The sequence below is a fragment of the Talaromyces rugulosus genome, chromosome III (assembly GCF_013368755.1).
Source record: "Talaromyces rugulosus chromosome III, complete sequence".
In the NCBI taxonomy this organism is placed as follows: domain Eukaryota; kingdom Fungi; phylum Ascomycota; class Eurotiomycetes; order Eurotiales; family Trichocomaceae; genus Talaromyces; species Talaromyces rugulosus.
The window spans coordinates 1035475-1053514 of record NC_049563.1 but is presented as its reverse complement, the minus strand read 5'-3'; the positions used below and the strand labels follow the sequence as shown (position 1 = coordinate 1053514).

The window sequence follows — 18040 nt, the reverse complement described above, 5'->3', positions numbered from 1 at the left end:
TAACAAAGACTAATTCTTTAGACGGGAGCAACCCTAGTCTCACTACGCTTAAAACCAGCCTATCATCAGCTGACATTCAACCAACAACTACATGCATTAAAGAGCATTGCCATTTTTGGCAAGTCGTCTCACTCGCTTAAAACCTAAATTCCCAAGTTATACGAGCCTTTTATTTTAATCCTTGTTTAGTATTTACCAGGTGCGTTACTAGTACAAGTAAATACCTGCAACCGCATCTGAAGGGTGCGACGTTGTCACCTTCCCCCTTTTAAACTCCCCTGTATTGGGTAAGTAAGCCTTATAGTATTGTGGTTGACTATCCAGTGTCCACTACACCTATGAATTAGTTCAGAGCTGGTACATAGGCTTGTTGACAGTTATAGAGACTGCGAAAACTCACTAAGCTTATGTGATTGCTTTCTGAAAAAGATTGATTTAAAAAGAAAGAAAGAAGGGAAAAGCGGGTAACGGCGCGACGCCCACGTGGGAGCATGGAAAAATCAGTTGAAGACAGCGTTCGAGAAGGACCTGATATTGCGTCTCCAACTACGTTCGCCGACAATGGGATTGCTTTGATACCACAGCCGTCAGACGACCCTCAAGATCCGTTGGTATGTATTGGGGATTGGTTTTCTATTTCTCCAAGACACATGAAACAGAATAATTAACCAGCCATTGCAGAACTGGAGTATTTTTCGCAAGTCGCGCCTTCTCTTCGTCATTTGCATAGCATCTTTTGCTGGTAATGTTGCGGCACTCGCAGGCCAGGAGGCCTATCCATTGCAGTCAAAAGTGTATAATGTGACAGTTATACAATCTTCATACTCGGTACATCCCACTATTACCATGTGAAGGAAAGTAAATGAGAAAAAATAACTGACTATTCCAAGGTTTCGGCCGCCATGTGTGGTCTCGCCACGGGCGCATTCTTCTTCGTACCACTTGGTCATATCGTTGGGCGCTGGTCTATTACTTTCTGGTCGCTTCTTGCCTGTCTTGCATGTGCGGTGTGGTCTGCCTGCATGACGCGAGAAAGTGATTATAACAACTTCATTGTGTCGCGACTATTCAGTGGTCTCTTTGGCGCAATTCCCTCAGCTGTCGGCGGTGGCATGATTCTGGATATTTTCTTCTTGCACCAACGCGGACGTGCGTTTATTTGCTATGAAATCGCTATTCTATTTGGGGCTACTGCCGGGCCTACTTTCAGCGGTTTTATTGCTGGCACAGCCTCGTGGACTTGGTGTTTCTGGTGGACAGTGCCATTTTTAGCAGCCACCGCCCTGCTGGTATTTGTCTTTGCAGAAGAAACGAGTTTTAACCGTGATAAAGCGCCTATGCAGCGATCACAGGGCTTTGTGAAAAGCCGCATTGACACTTTCTTCCCGGGCAGCGCGGTTATCACTATTCCCCCGAAATCCGAGATTGTATGTGTAGTTCTCTCCTGTTTTTGAGAAAGACAAAATCTAATAGTCGCCGTCTAGATCAAAAGTGTTGTGGCTCCTTTCGCCATCGGGTTATCCCCTGCCACGGTCTTGTGTGGTCTGTTCACGCTGGTTGTATTTGGATGGCTGTTGATCAATGATGTTCTGTCTCCAACATTCCTGCAAAATCCAATTGAAGAGGGTGGCTACGCGTTCACTCCGGTTCAAAACGCAGCTTGTAAGGGTTTTCCCTCCTCTTGATCGATACATAGCATGCTAACCCATGACCAGTCTCAATGGCAGGCTGGATTGCGATTATCACATCGCAGGTCGTGGGCATGTTTGCCCATGACGGCATACCGTTGTGGATCTGTAAACGGTATTACAACGGAGTCTGGCGACCAGAGCTGCGACTATACATAATGAGCATCACTGCAGTATTTGTTCCTGTTGGGCTCGGGGTTTGTGGCGCGGCACTGAAACAGCACTATCACTACATGGTCTTTGCATTGGGATACTACATTGTCGCCGTCGCCGTTCTCATCGCAGTGCCTGTGGCTACCAACTATGTGGCCGAATCATACACAGAGCACGGTACCGAATGCACGTTGGTAATGACCTTCTACCGCCTTGCATGGGGAGTTGCAATTCCGTTTTTTATCACGCACTGGATCGAAGAGGTCGGCATCGAATGGGTGTATGGCATAGCTGCATTTGTCACTATTGGCGCATGGCTGCTGATCATGATTCTGCTGTGGAAGGGGCCGACAATTCGACAATGGAGTCTGGCCAAGAGCCTGGTGCGGTCTGAGGAGGGGCAAAAGTTGTTCGAAAAGTAGCGAGCAGCGAGAGTGTGTGCAGCAAGAAGGGGAAAAGGCCATTTAAGAAAATAGAACCCGTGTAAGAGTACATATACTAACTACAGTACTGTCGTTATAATACTGCCAAATACAAGCTTGTTTTTTTAAGCGTAAGCCCCACTTAGCCTTACCAGAGCGTAGATCATATAGATCGAGCTAGACCGGAAGCCCCACGCGGGTGTGTGCGGCCCACCCCCGCCAGCGGTTCCACTGCGGGTCGACGGAAATGGCAATACTAACTTCTAAGACCCCCCGCCACCAACAACCGTTGCATCCAGCCCACAGCCCCTCGGCATTGAGTCTAACCCTAACTAACCTTTGGTAATAGCACTAATGTTATTGCATGCAACCGCAATCTAAACGCGCCGTTCGCTTACCCTCCATTTATACTCCACTCCGTACAGAAGTTCAAAGACCAGAAGAAGAAAAAGAAATAGTGATAAGCCGAACGATATTACTATACTCATCAACTACATCGCTCATTTCCAGGCTCAGTCTCTTACACTTACAGGTCAATAATATACTCTTTTTTTAATATTCACGCCCGTACCATGGCATCGGCCGAGTACTTCGCCTCCCAGCCCGCTTTCCCAGATGACTTGCAGCCCGTAGCCCAGATGGCCACGATTTCGCTCGCCAAGCTGGTCGCGGGCAGCACATCAGAGGCTGAGGCGGTTCTCCATGCGTGTCGCAAGCTCGGCTTCTTTCTGCTGGATTTGACCGGTGATCCTGTCGGAGAGAAACTCATGACCGAGGTAGACGCCGTGTTCGATGTGGTACGCCAGACTATGGAATTGAGCACAGATGAAAAGAATAAGTTCAACCATGACCCACCTCGTGACTTTCGGGGGTAAGGATCACCATGCATTATTTTTTAAAGAATCCTTAAAACAGAAAAAGAAGCGAAGGACTGATTAGAGGCTAGTTACAAAGCACAGGGCGTCATGAAAACCGAAACCGGCGCGCCCGATCGTTGTGAGTTCTACAATGTCTCGCAGGATGACCTACTAGGTCAGAGCACGCCACGAACCAACCCGGGTCCTATTGCCGCAAATTCAGAGCTCCTTCGCTCGTATCTCGAGCATGGCCAGTTTGCGTTAACGCACATCCTGCGAGCCCTAGCAACCCAGCTCGGACTCGGGTCAGAGACATTCCGGGATCTACAGACGCCAACCCGCGCATCAGGAACTATCCTGCGCCTGATCCGCTACGCACCGAGTCTCAGCCCGGAAGACATGCGCACTGGTCTCTTGCCACACACCGACTTTGGTAGTGTTACCTTGCTAGCTAACGTGCTCGGCGGGCTACAAGTGCTAGCCCCCGACTCGGCGCCAGAGGATGAGAATGCCTGGCAGTGGGTGCGTCCCAGGCCTGGCTGCCTGATTGTTAATATGGGTGATGCTATGGTTGAATGGACTGGGGGCGTGCTGAGGTCGAATATGCATCGCGTTAATTATGCTCCAGGCAACCAGCGCCATGTTTATCGTTATGCGTGCGCCATGCTGGTGAGGCCTTATAAGGAAGCGACTATGAGTCGCTTGCACGGCGGCCGCATCCCCACCGTTGAAGATGATCAACGTGAGGGCATTGAGATAGCTGACAACACAGTTAGCAGCTTGACCGCTCATGAGTGGGAGCTCAAGAAGGCGATGATTCTTAAGGAAGGCAGAGATTGTGCTCGGAGTCGTGGCGGGAGGGAACTAAGACCACAGCCAGTGGCAGCTTGACGAAATTTCATTAGATTCAGTCATTCGTTCATGTAGTATTTTGACTTATATTCTTTCCAATCATTCTCAAGCTGTCAGTATACCGTCTTGATTGTGTGTGTGCATATAACCATATTTCTATCATAGCTATATATAAAAAAAAAAACAGCTTACAAGTGAGCTTCTCCTAACTTCCCAGTCCACACCGGCCGCGTTGCATTATATTCTCTCATTTTGCTCCGAACCTCTTCAAAGGACAGCGGTGAAATATCTCGTGGGTCACCCAAGTCAATTTTCTTTTTGCAGTCAGGCATCAACCATTGTACTGCAGGAGATTTTGCCAGAGCCTGACGCCCCTTTTTTGACTCGAGTATATCAATACAAGCACGTATCCAAAGTGCCATCGCATGTTTGGCTTGCGGGAGCTTGGCCATAATGAGAATGAAATCATGAGGCATGCCCTCGTATTCGTTCCATGTCACTATGACCCCAGACTTCGCCGCCTGGCTAGCAACGACTCGATTTCCATCAATCCCACGTTCTTCGCTCCCGCATAAAAAGAACATGGGCGGAGCCCCCGTCCAGTCCCGCACTGCTGCAGGACTTACTAGCTCATGATCCAGTGTCGCGCCGGCACAGTAAGGATGCTCACGCGGTGGATTGGTAGGCCAAATGCTATCCGTCGGGTGTCCTGGCATGCATGCTGGCTGGAGCACGGTTAAGATGTCAAACTCGCCGTTTTTGTGCCATGATGGCAGCGCGTCGCATTGATCACACCATCCGCTCACAGTAGCAATGCCCGCAGGAAGAGGTAAAGAAATGGTACGGCCATGGAAGTCTGGAATGGATGGGACCGGCTGTCCTGATAGCTTCTGCAATTCAAGCAGGAACTTAATCAATCCTAACCCGAGGTTGGCACCAGCACTGTTTCCTGCAATAACAATATGATCTGCAGGCACAGCGGACCATGGTGCACCCGGTGGCGGATGAATCAAACTGGCATAGGCTACTAGGGTGTCCAGTATCGGGGCAGGAAACGAGTTGTTTGGTGCCAAACGGTACCGTATCGATGCCACACGAGACTTCGTCATTTTGGCTAGTCTAGCAGATGCAGCTCTGTATTCTGCAGGACTGCTGAAGCTGTGAGAGAGTATTAATATTTCATGATTCATTGCTGGGAGATAGGGCGGTCATACTAAAGGCCACCTCCATGGATGTAAAGTATCGTCTTGTCGCTAGTGCATTCTTTCTCGAGTGCTTGCAGCTTCTCTTGCTCTGTAATATCAAGTTCCGGGGCATCTGAAGGTACACCAGTGCGTTCTCCTATGAACTCGACCCCGACATCAAGAATCGGCGTCTCCTCGGCTGGAGTTATAGTATGATAGTCACTCCGGAGATGATTGATGACGCGATACAAGGCATCGCGCAAGCTGGGACTGGAGGGTGCCGGAAAAGCAACTCGACTGAGCCAGATGTTTCCTCTCGCTGGACGATCGCGCGACGAGTTGAGTTGTTTTCTTGTCAATGGCTCCCATGGAATCTTGTGGTACTGCTGGCACACATACTTGACCAGTTTTCTCTGTTCCTCAGCAGTCGTCATTTCTGGTTCGTCTCCTATGAGATTATTGTTCGAAATGCTGTATCTAATAAGGTCGGTCTCGATGTCAATTGATGTATAAGAACAATGATTGAATGTTTGTAATTGCCGCGCATGCCAACTGGTGGTTGGGGGCGGGGATGGAGCTTCTTTGTTCGGCGGTTAGTAAAATGTCGCCGACGCCAATCAGAGCACACCAAGCACTCGTCGCCATTACCGAAGGCTGAAGCATGTGATTTTATTTATATTTATATTTTTTAAAAAGAAAAACAGCTTCACAGACAAAGGATAAAAATTGAAATAAATTCATTTTGAGTTTTAACGATGGACTTCGCTCTGTCCCAACAGTTTACCATCCTATCCGTGCCGGGTAATAAATAACTAGCAGTTAGCAAAAGCAGAGTCTGTGAGATTAAGTTAGAAAAATTAAAGAGCCACTAGAAGTAGGGCTTCAAATGTTTACTGTCATAGTGGCATTTCTGCACATGTCCTCTGTGCATTAATTCAATGTTGGTATATCAATTGATATCAATTGACATTTGCACCATCGACATCTGGAAAACGGAGCTGCGTAATCTGGTGTACTTTTATGGCCGATATCGAGACTCATGACTCTGTTCATCGTGACTGGCTGGTAACGAGGCCAATAAACGTTCGTAATCTATCTGTAGGGTACAAGAAACCGTGGTCGATGGCCTATTCCATGCTGACGAAGTGGTAGTATTACTATCAAGATCAAACCCATATAAGGAATGATCCGATCCCTAGCCTAAATTCTTATGAACAACTTTTATTTACTCATCACACATTTCTCAGAGGACTCTTAAGACATTCACTTCATCTTTTTCACTCGTCTCAAATATATTTATACGCAAGTTTCAGAACTTTCAATATGCTGTCCAGCGTTTTGGCGTTCACGGTAATATGATATCTATCAAAGTCGGTGCTCTAGGCTAACAATTTTACTTTTAGCCCGAATGGGCTTCGCAATTGCCCAAACTACCATGTATCCCCGTCAACCCCCACTATTCGAAAATGACAATTTGCAGCGAGAGTTTCCTATTTGCTGGAGTACAGCCCCATAAAAGACCCTCTATAATAACATACAAGCTCTAAGATCTTCCCGTCCGTCGGTAGTTTAGCCTGAGATCCACGACGAGACAAGCCCTAACGTTGATCTCCCGCCTGTCCATAGCCTAACCTTTTCGGGCATGTTCATCACTGCTATGGCTCTCTTTGCCTCCATATCACCTTTTTCTTTGCCACCAAAGAAATTTGGGAGTTTTAATGGTGAGCTTTCTAATGTACGCATGAAGTCTTGAATGTACACATCGAGGGCAAATAATGGAGTTTTTCACAGAAAGCTCGGCACCGATTGAGACGCCCGTCCAAGCAGTCCAAAATCGATGATTTGAATCATGAAAACCATGGCCGGGAAACGCAGCGCACTTCTTGGAACAATCTGAGCGATAGGGAAGATGGGCAGGCGTATGCCGATACCAATCCTTTACCCAACAGTCCCTAGGTGCGAGATGAACCGCCACCCAATGGCGGCCTCACTGCATGGACACAGGCGGCAATGGGGCATCTAGTCATCTTCAATACATGGAGGTTTGTGAATTCGTTCGGTGTTTTCCAATCTTACCATGCTAATGCGCCCAACCGCTCGCCTTCTGATATCTCATGGATTGGTTCCCTGTAAATCTTTCTTCTGTTTGCTGTCGGTGTCTTCTCTGGGCGTGGTCTGTATCGAGTTGTATACCTGAGTGGATATTTTATTCATGTCATGGGCATTTTTATGACCTCCCTTGGTAAGGAATACTGGCAGATCATCCTGTCCCAAGGCATATGCGTTGGCATTGGCAACGGTCTTCTATTCTGCCCAACCATTTCGCTGGTATCTAAGTACTTTACAACAAAGAAGGCACTGACAATGGGACTTGCTGCAGCGGGCTCGGCGACAGGTGGGTTGATATATCTAGCCCTAGTGCAGCAGTTGCTTCCCAAAATCGGCTTTGGTTGGACGATAAGACTGCCAGGCTTTGTCACTCTGGCTACTGGTGGCCTTGCTGGTGTATTATCGAAGTCGCGAGTGACTTCTCGCAAGTCAGGCCCGAGTACATTCAAAGAAGCCCCTTCCGTGTTCTACTGCATCGCTATATTTCTCAACTTCATGGGACTTTACTATGCGTTCTACTACGTGAGTACAATTCTACATCACGCATAATAAGCAAGGAAACATATCCAGGTCCAGATTGGCTTCTGCTTTATCTATGATCTTGTATCGTCTGGCGTGCAAAACATGTTTGCCGTAGCACTATCCAGCTAACAACCGACATTAGTAAGGTTGGAACTCGCATGAGAATGTGCTTCACAATGATTTCTTTTGCTCTTTGACAGGGCCTCCGATTGCCGGGGTACTTATCCAAGCCGACGGGGGGACAGTATAAATATGCTCGACTGTGGGAGGTGGAGGGGTGTCTGTGTTACCGGTGTACATGTAATTGTTGCACTTGTTCTCGCTACAGCAAGAGTAGCAAAGGTCGTGGATTAACTTACATGCGGCATCTACTTTAGGCCGGGAGATGGTTTCCCGTGTTTGTTTTTTTTAAAAATAAATCCGGTTTCGGTTGGATTATCGGGTGAATATTGTGTCTACTTCATATAAATAAATGTATACTATTCATGATAAAGAACTGTTTTAGAAGCCCCGAGGTAATCTCTACCACTTTTCTAATTGTCGAGAAGCCTCTGGTAGTTTGCTGCACGTGATTTGCTTATTGAGAGCGAAAAGGTAGAGATGCAGGACACAGAAGGCACAGAAAGCACAGAGGGCACATTGAAAACATATCTCGATCATGGAACGTTCTCGGAAAAGCCCGTGATGCGAAGTTTCTGCGGGAAAGATGGATGGTCAGGTTAAAACTTTTACTTTTTCAAAAGAACATCTATCAGAACAAGATTAAGTGTCTGGTTTTAGCCCGATCAAATCCGAGACTGAGAATTTGTTTGGAAAAGTGTTCGTCAAATTAAGCATATTCCCTCAAATCCCAGTTCCAGAAATGGAAGTCTTTCTTCTTCAAAAGCAACCTTGGGAGCTATCAATCGAAGAGACAGTGAAGTATAGGCTGGAGAGCTAATGAAGGGTTAGTGGAATAGAACCACCAGTTGATGCATAAAGCTTTTGAGATCTTTTACCTAGGTTTTTAAGAGCGGGCCTATGTGAATACAGACATTTCCGACTTTAATTTTGGTTCGAGATGATATTTTTTAAACAAAGTCACTAAATACTAAGTTGTGATAACAGTAAGGGGCAACTGCCAACAAGTACATACATACAATGAGATGGAGGCTAATCCATAAGCGGTAAGGTTGGAGACTCGGTCACATGAGGTCAGGTGACGTCGTGAGACGAGAGGGTGACACAAGTCTAATATTATTATTAAATATTGTTGAATATTTAGAATATATTCTTACATTGAACAGTATTCATTTTCTAAATAATTTTTACATAATCCAGATATACTTTTTTTACAATATAATGCCTCTTTATAAGTAACATGACTGCCTGTGTTAATTAGTTGCGTCACGCATCCGGCCTGCCAGCACATCATCGATCGGCGGTCTCGGAGGTGCCTTGCAGCCAGCCAGCACAGCGAGCAAGCTGTTCAATTACTGCCTATGAACCGGGTTTACCACCCGCTGACTTTTGATCATTTACTTTTTCTCTCCTTTAACGGTATCTCTCTCTTGGATAAGCAATAGTCGTTCTTTGCAAGAGTGTCGCCGGCGACGTCCGCTCACAGCACGTGCTTGGTCATCGGACATGGCAGACCGCAACAACAACAACAGCAAGGCTCAGAAACGTCGCATCGACAAGCGCGATTTCGACGCCAACAGACCGCTCCTCGCAGACTATGGCACGGACGAGGAAGATGGACAGTTACCGGGCAGGTCAGAGCCGGAGTCGCGAACGTCGAGGTTCTCCGGTGACGGCGACCGGCCGAGCGAAGGCCTGCTCAGTGAAGTGGTAGAGAACATTGTGGAAAGGGACCGACAGAGGCTGAAGAGCGAAATTGTCCGGATCCTGAGCTTTACGTGGAGTATCATTGCCTGGTACGTCTGATTACCTGCAAATAGTGCAAATAGCCCTGTTGACTAACTTCGATAACCTGCAGTCTCGGTGCCGGCAGCTTGACAGCCTTTTCTCTATACGGACCTCTATTCCTCACTCGCCTACAATATTCACAAGCGCGCGTAAACGGCGTTTCCATTGCAGCAGAGATAGCAATGTATCTGCCCGTTTCGGTCTTCGGGTACCTCTGCGATCGATACTCTCCGTCTCCCGTTTCGCTGCTGGCCGGGGTACTGTTCGGAGTCGGATACTTGCTGGCCGCACTATCGTATAGGAGTGGGCCACCGGTCGATGTGGGCGGGACGGGGTGGCCGTACTGGACTATGGTTGTGGCCTTTGTCTTTATTGGCATGGGTACGTGCTGTCTGTACGGAGCTGCCGTGACGACATGCGCGAAGAACTTTGGCAGAGGGAAAAATAAGGGCATTATGCTAGCATGCCCGATTGCTGCATTCGGGTTAAGTGGTATCTGGCAGAGCCAGGTGGGAAGTCATTTGCTGTGTGAAAGGCTCGAAGACGGATCTTGCGGCGAGGTGGATGTGTTCCGATATTTCATTTTCTTGTCTATACTGTTGCTGGTCATTGGCGCGGGCGGCACAGCAGCGTTGCAGATTGTCGACGACGAAGAGCAGGAAAAGTATATCGATGAAGCCGTCTCGGAACTTGAAAGGAGCGGTATACTCGGAGAAGGTGGTTTCTTTCGTCCTCGCGAGGAAGTCATTGCTGCATACGGCACATTTCAGAACAACAATGACGGCGAAGATGATTTTGACGATGAAGATGACAACGAAACAGACCAACGCTCTGTTACACTGTCTGAAGAGGAACGCATAGAACAGCGCCGCAAGTTAGGGCGTGAGGAAGAGGAGCGTCGAAAAAAGAACTGGCTTTTGAACCACGAGACTAGACTTTTCTTCAAAGACCACACCATGTGGTGGCTTGCTGCTGGGTTCTTTTTCGTGACAGGGCCAGGGGAGGCCTACATCAACAATGTGCGTGTCTCGAATATACTTTTTTATTGACAAAATTCACTGACATATCTCACTCAGCTTGGAACGATTATTCAAACCCTGACGCCAATTTCATACCCAGCACAGGCTCCACCACCAGCAGGCCTTGCCTCGACACACGTCGGCACCAATGCCCTCGCCTCGACTGCTGCTCGCCTCCTTGTCGGCTCCATCACCGACATATTCGCTCCTCCCGCAACCCATCAGTTCATCTACAGCCTAGAAAACCCAAACCGGCAACCCGTGCCTCGCTCAAATGGCATCACACTATCCCGTCTCGCTTTCCTCCTCCCTTGTGCCCTAATCCTCTCCCTCGGCTTTCTCCTCCTCGCCTCCCCTTTAACCATACACCACCCAGAACTATTCCACGTCACCACCGCCTTTGTCGGCTTCGGCTACGGCGCCTCCTTCGCGCTGATGCCTATTATCATCTCTGTTGTCTGGGGCGTGGAAAACTTTGGCACAAACTGGGGCATTGTTGCCATGGTGCCTGCTGCCGGGGCCGCCTTTTGGAGCCTTGTGTATTCCGTGGGCTACCAGGATGCAATCGATACTGATCCGACGGATCGCCGCGGCCAGTGTTTTGGTTGGAAGTGTTTTGGGTTCTGGGCGGTGGGCTGTATGCTTAGTGTTTGGGCGGCCATTGCGGTGTGGTTAATGGCGTGGAGGGGGTGGAAGAGGAGAGGTATAGTTGTATAGTTTTCCCTAAGGAAGACAGTGATAGATTGTATCTTTCTCCTGATAAAAAGGCAAGGGTCAAAAAGTCTCGCAAGGATAACCGTATATGTACATAGAATTCTAACGAGACAGGAACACCAATAAACATGTCAAACCAATACATCCAACCCAATTCAACCGCCCAACGTAAAAAGTGGTTATACAATAAATCAAACATCCGCTGACCCCTCATCCAAGCCCATAAAAACCTTGTACAACCGTTTACTAACCGCAAGCCCAATTCTCGAATCCGTGAGGGTACCGTTCTTATTTGCCGACTTGCGTACATCTTCCAACATAGTTGGACCATGCCGCTTCATGCCCTTGACCAGGTCTGCCACACTGGGATACTTTGTAATGATGCCGTACGCCATGGGGGCAGTGACGCGAGTGACTTCTTGCAGCATCTTGACAAAAGTGTCCGATTTGTCTTCGCCCGTCTTGACCTGGCCCGTCTCCATGCAGAACGCTGCGCCGTCATGCTCGGTCATTTGTACGTGTCGATACGGTACCGTTGAGATGTGTTCGCTAAAGTTTTTGATCCATTCGGCCGTCTCGCCGGCAGATGCGGTGTGGTAGATTAGACAATTGTGTGTGACTTGAAGCTGGAGCAGGGCATCTTCGATAATGTCATCGTCTACGGGGGGTGTGTCTTCGGGTTTCTTGGTTTTCTTTCTGCGGGACTTGTTGGCTTGAGAGTTCTCCGTACCCTGAGATGGGTTATCTAGCTGGTTTGTATCGTTCATCTGCCGAAGTACCGCAGCTTGGTAAGCTCTGTTGCGTGAGTTGCTATTCTTTCGCATCCAGCCGGATAGGTTTTCGATAAGATAGATCGTATTGCAGCCGGGGTAGACGTGTTTTAGTTTCAGTACATTCTGCTCAAGGGTCTGCGAGTTTCCTGACGTGTCTCCCGACGGATCAATAACCATGTCGACGAATTCTTGAGCCGTAAGCATGATCAAGACGTATTTTTCCGGTACTATGCGAAGCGGGCATGGCTCCCATCGGCCCGCGTCTTCAAGATATTGTGCTTTCTTTTTTCGACGCCATTTCACGACATTTGGTATACGACTCTCAAAAAAAGTATGCGAAGCACCTAATTGTTTCACGTATTCCACCACCTGATTCCCAATACTAGTCTCCTCAAAAGATTGGGACATGTCGACGATCATCTCCGGCATGGACTCCTTTTTGTGCGTCTTTGATTTGTTGACCTCGGCGATATCTGCTGCCAATTGCTTCTCCTTGGCCTTTTCTTCTTTCTGCATACGTTTCTTTTCTTTCTCTGCCTCCTTTTCTCGTTCACGCTGTGCTCGAGCTGCCTCGCGATCTTTGGCCTTGGCTGTCTTTTCCTCTAAGCTTAATTTGGGCTTGGCTTTCGGTTGTGGGGCTTTTTTGGGTTGTTCGAGTATATCTGAAAGCGAATCGTCGAATTCAAAAGTATTACTTCGCTTCCCAGTTCGTACAGGACCACCACTTGTCTTGGACGTAGTGTCGTTAAGACTCGCCAGGAGAGACGCTGTTCGATCCGAAAGCCCTCGTTTCAATGTTGGTTGCGGTTCATCCAAAAGCTTATCCAAGATGTCATCGCGCGACGTAAAAGGGTCACTAAAATCCTGGATGTCGTCGTCATCGTCAATCGTAATCGCGGCCGAGTTTTTATGCCCCAGTCTCGATTGCTGTCGCTCCTTAGTCGTTGTTCGTTCAGGTGCCGAAGATGTAAAGACAATGGGATCGGACTCTTCTCCTTCCCATGTGTACGTTTTCATCGTGCCTGTCGTTGCCTTTGTGGATATAATTGTGGTACTCCTACTAACTGCCGCAACCCCCCTACTCGGGGGAGGAAGTGCGGGGGAGTCGACGAAATCGTCCGAGAAGGTGAAAAACGATTCATCCTTCGCTGCAAATTGGTCAACCCGAGAAAGCGGCGATAGCTTGTCTTTCACAGGCGGCAATTCCGGTGTGACTTTGCGCTTCTTGACTGAGCGTTCAAGCTCGTCGTAAACGAACAAGGACGACGATGGATCGAACTCATCGGACAGGAAATTCGGTGAGCTGGGCAGCAGTTTTGAGGGGGAGCGGCGCACGGCCAGAGGGCGCGGCTGGGTTGATGGAGGAGGAGAAGGAGGGGGCGTGGAATCGATCAGGTCGATGACCTCGGGCATTTTCTCATTTTATATGTACAATTTGAGGTGGTGATTCGTTAGACTGCTTTGAAGTGGACGCGACGGAAGAGGCGCGTCTTGTCGCGGTGTCACGTGTTCCCTCCATATGATCTGACATCACATACCGAAATTACGAGTTCTTTCCGCCTCTTTTACAAATCTCCCCTTTACAATTTTTTTCACTTTTACTTGAATTTAGACTATTGTCATATTAAATGTCTCAACAAGACATGTTCCAAGCAATAATTCTTCACTAAACCTGTTGAATTTGCGCATACCCGTTTAGGCCTAGTTATCGTTTCACAACAGAGCCCCAAGGGCCCAAACTTCCACACAGGACCCCTTTTGAGTTAATCCCAGTAAGGAAGACGCTTTGCTGACAAGCAATCACAGCTGAGTACCGAAAAAGGGGGGTCCTCGGTCCCCAACCAAACTCTAAGCTAGGCATCAGCCTTCATTCTTCCGGTTAGCTAGGGCACATGGCCACAAACCTCAAGGAGTGATCGTGTCCACTGTCAGCTGAGTTGCGCAGGAGGAATGGCCTGTCAGTACATATGCACTATTGAAAGTCTAAAAACTGCCACGTACGCGCCGTCTAGCATTTGGAATAACCGTGGGATGTGGATTATTTTGCCCGCTGAGTACCTTTTTCCAACTCGGGTTGGTGTAGCGTTCCTCTACTGCCTCCAGGCTCCGGGGAAACTAGCGGGGGCATCATGAGTTGGTACCGGGCTAAATTGCAGACAAGTATTATCCAATGTTGACTAGTGCTAATATCTCGATTTAATGCAGATGGGGATTATCGACACTATCAGAATCAATCGACGGTTTATAGCGGATGTGGGTAGTCAGGAACCACAACTATAATCAGTGATATGCACATATTATTATACTTAATAATACACTCCGCACTAACTAACCATCCTAATGACCATATAATCAGTGAGATGCATTCCACGCTGAATAGATTCAAGACAGAGGTCTATTGATAAATTCTCTTGTTGATGGATGACCGATCTAGACGAGTATTTGATCAGACAGCCGGTATGTTTCACTAGTAATTTGTGGTTTCTGTCAGCCTATGAGATCGTTGTTTTTTTGTTTTAATAAACTGATTTACAGTAACGTCTCCCTGTTTCTATGTAGTACGTACAACCAAGAAGCACACTTGATGACGCAATTCCACTATACAGCGCCACATTTTTTTTCCCCTTGGAAGATGCCAAAATGGTGAGCATGCTTTATTATAGACTCCAGAGTCAACAAATACATTATTGGATAGCGCGGGTAAAATATGAAAATCACCCTTAGTAGGGATTTCCGCTGTTTTAGGTCTCGATAGGTTAGTGTGAAGAGCGAGACCCACCAGTAAACAGCCTAGTAATTAGCCCTACCTCGCCGGTTATAGGACGACCAATAACAGTCGAATGACAGGCGTCAGCAAGATTGACATCTGGGCCGCTACCCGTCGCTAGTGTGCTTGAAGTCAATGCTCCCAGTCCAAGTTGGCATGTGTGAGACAGTGTGGGATTTGACAGTGCTTCCGGCAAGTAGAAAGATGGGTTCTGATGGTTTACGTGCTGGGAGTAAGCCTTCGAAATATAGAAATCATTGGCAACTCATAAAAAATACATAAAAAAAGGACGTATAAATTGTTTTGCCCAAACCGGCCGCGGCTGTGGCAAACTTGAATACAAGATTTTTGGCCAACGCCGCCGCCGCTAGCCATGGCCCATCAATTGATATGTTAGGATTCCCTACCACACTAGTAACTACTAACAGCTAGTACTAGGCTACTAGTTATGTCAGCTTCCTATCCATCGATTCCAGGCTTGTGATTCTAGCAGCTTCTTAATTTTAGGTCCCCACTTTTAATATCAGCATGGCAACAGTAATATAATGCGACAGATAAGCGGTGTACAGAGTAGACATGGGTTCTCTTATTGTATGAATTATGAATACAACAGCCAACTCTGCGTTTTTAATAGGGCAATTGATAGTACGTCAAATCCATGCTTATATGTAATTCCAATTTCAGGAATACCAGTTGCCCCGTTCGATCGAGGATTTTAAGTTTACACCGAACTTGGCTATATGGAGAATAAACAACATTTTGAAACCTAGCCACGTAGGTCTTAGCACACAGATCGGATCACCCGCATAGTGCACGATCCAGATCCATACGTCGTAGTGGTAAATGACAACCGTGCTGGTACCTACAACATCAATGGTCTCTATTATACTTTTTGTGTGTGTGTGTGTGTGTGTTTCTATGTACCTATATGTATTATTTTACAAAACTATTCTTTATTAAGATATTATTATAAAAATAAATATTAAAAAAGAATAACAATACCAGGTTAATAAAGCGGCAAGATACAGCGTCTTTGGCCCCGCTGTATCAATACGACGGGGAACGCTCCCGGATACAACTATAAATATCGACTTTCTGGAGACAAATCGGAAGTTGTTCCTGCCGTGGGGGTTTGGGGGTAAAAATGTCGATTCTTAGCGTGGGATGGAGTGCTAGGCTACGACACAGCAGTATTAGTTCCAATTTCACTACTGCACAAACGGTGACCATGTCATCCTTTGCATGCATGCTCCTGCTATGGGTAGTCCCGGATAGTGTTGGCAAGGCTAATTTCTCCGCCTGCCGATCACCTAACTGAGTCAGGATACCTTGTCCTTAACACGCAAATAAGAGTTGATTTGGCCTATCGAACCTAAATTTTTAGGTGTACGGCGGTAGGCTGGGATTCTCAGGTATAAAAGATATGGCAAATCCCCCGTTTTCTCAAGGCTACATATCTCAGTCATTCTCTCTTCTCTCTCTCCTCTTTTTTGCCTTTCCTTTTCGTTTCGTTTGTTTGTTTGTTTGTTTTTGTTTTGTTTTTTTGAACTCCATTTCTTTAGTTCTCTTTCACTCACTCACTCTCATTTCCTTTTCATTTGATTGGAAATATAATGGCCAATCCGAATCGTGATGTATGCCATGCCAGTCAGTTAAAAATATCCTACTAACTTATACAGGATAACCAGACACCACCTCCATCAAACTCTGTCTACCCAGCATGTCAGTGTGCCTGGATGCCTATCAATCAACCACATGCAGTTGTTGCGGGAGCGGGAAATAATTGCATCGCCCCTGTTGCTCATTCATTCAGTGCTTTAATGGCAAGCGGCAATGACCAACTGCCGAACATGGAGTTATCAGCTCCTATGCAATCTAATTCCATGAATTTTGGGTTTCTAAATCCTGATTCACCTCATTCCACGGAAGATGGGGCTTTTTCAACTCCTCTTCCAGGAGGCCAGTGCGAGATGTTTGTTACCCTTTTCTTTTATACTGGTAGTTATAAATATTCCCAGTATAGCTAAATGCTAATAACATCTTTTCTCCTTCAGGGGTGACTCCATCACAAACCACGCCAAGTACCTTTGTGAATTGAAGATGGCTGAATCGAAAATCTGTAATCAATATTTCAACAATCGAAAAGATCTCCTACAACATGTGAACAACGAGCATCCAACCATCCCGAACAGAATTCCATGCAACTGGGGCACTTGCCCTTGTACCTTTTCTCGGTCCGAAGACAGGAAAAAACATGTGGAAAAAAAGCACATTTTCCCAGTAACATCATTTGATTGCCCCCATGCCGGGTGCGGCAAACGGTATCGTCGAAAGGATGCTCTAAAAAAACATATTCGTGAGAAGCACCATTGTTAGCTATCGAAAGTGGGGACGCAGGACGGATGCTTAGTGGTGTTTTTCGGATTTGTTACCTTCTTCTGTGGGGATTGGGTTTTTTTTCTCTAAAAAACATTATTTGTAATATTTAATATTAATAATATATATTCTCTTTTTTATACCTATTTCGTATACTACTGTTGAGACCCACACCCTGGCCCTTGGGACAAGGTGTGGGTATGGGACAAGGTGTGGGTCTCTATGATTTGTACACGGCCCAGTTGTATTGGTTACTAGTAGTTTAAATGTAGCCCTGAATTGCTAGGTTGGTCTTAGCTTCAGACGCCATTCCATATATGGACTAGGTCCGTTCTTGTTAGGGCTTACTACGTACTTGGTCATAGCTAATATTAGACTATAAAAGCTCATCAAGAAAAACAGGTATGGGATGAGGTCTAGGTCTCAATAGTGTTACGCAAAATAAATTGTATGTCCAGAATGTACTCCCTCTACAACACATCGCAACACAGTTTCCTCATTCAGTTCACCCTGAAGATAGATGTTTCCACTGCGATTACACTTATACATGGAGCAACAGATGCGCAACTTTTTCGGTGGTCTTGCGCTCCCCGATGGTCCTATTATCCTCGCAGGACACACATCTAGGCTCTAGGAATTCTATCCCCCCGCTCTCCCTCGTTGTACCCTAGACCTCCTAGAGCCCGTATGCCGCGC

At 46.9% G+C, this 18040-nt stretch overlaps 5 protein-coding genes across 5 annotated transcripts; 3 read left to right on the top strand and 2 right to left on the bottom strand.

Moving 5' to 3' along the window:
* Nucleotides 1–491: 491 nt before the first annotated feature.
* On the top strand, nucleotides 492–4011 carry TRUGW13939_05218 (uncharacterized protein; the record flags this gene model as incomplete). The annotated part of the gene is made up of 7 exons (XM_035488382.1): nucleotides 492–611; nucleotides 682–828; nucleotides 891–1427; nucleotides 1485–1662; nucleotides 1716–2259; nucleotides 2796–3134; nucleotides 3210–4011. The coding sequence occupies 7 exons, from the start codon at nucleotides 492–494 to the stop codon at nucleotides 4009–4011; spliced, it is 2667 nt and encodes an 888-aa protein (XP_035344275.1).
* A 149-nt stretch (nucleotides 4012–4160) lies between these two features.
* TRUGW13939_05217 (uncharacterized protein) lies at nucleotides 4161–5590 on the bottom strand (the record flags this gene model as incomplete). Its single annotated transcript, XM_035488381.1, has 2 exons — nucleotides 4161–5130; nucleotides 5187–5590. The coding sequence occupies 2 exons, from the start codon at nucleotides 5588–5590 to the stop codon at nucleotides 4161–4163; spliced, it is 1374 nt and encodes a 457-aa protein (XP_035344274.1).
* Nucleotides 5591–7373: 1783 nt separating this feature from the next.
* On the top strand, nucleotides 7374–7932 carry TRUGW13939_05216 (uncharacterized protein; the record flags this gene model as incomplete). The annotated part of the gene is made up of 2 exons (XM_035488380.1): nucleotides 7374–7787; nucleotides 7930–7932. 2 exons carry the CDS (start codon nucleotides 7374–7376, stop codon nucleotides 7930–7932), a joined length of 417 nt encoding a protein of 138 aa, XP_035344273.1.
* A 1463-nt stretch (nucleotides 7933–9395) lies between these two features.
* Nucleotides 9396–11431, top strand: TRUGW13939_05215 (uncharacterized protein; the record flags this gene model as incomplete). The annotated part of the gene is made up of 3 exons (XM_035488379.1): nucleotides 9396–9703; nucleotides 9766–10714; nucleotides 10772–11431. Coding segments are annotated over 3 exons (1917 nt in total), but the record flags the coding sequence as incomplete, so codon positions are not given.
* A 188-nt stretch (nucleotides 11432–11619) lies between these two features.
* Nucleotides 11620–13614, bottom strand: TRUGW13939_05214 (uncharacterized protein; the record flags this gene model as incomplete). The annotated part of the gene is made up of 1 exon (XM_035488378.1): nucleotides 11620–13614. One exon carries the CDS (start codon nucleotides 13612–13614, stop codon nucleotides 11620–11622), a length of 1995 nt encoding a protein of 664 aa, XP_035344271.1.
* Nucleotides 13615–18040: the final 4426 nt, after the last annotated feature.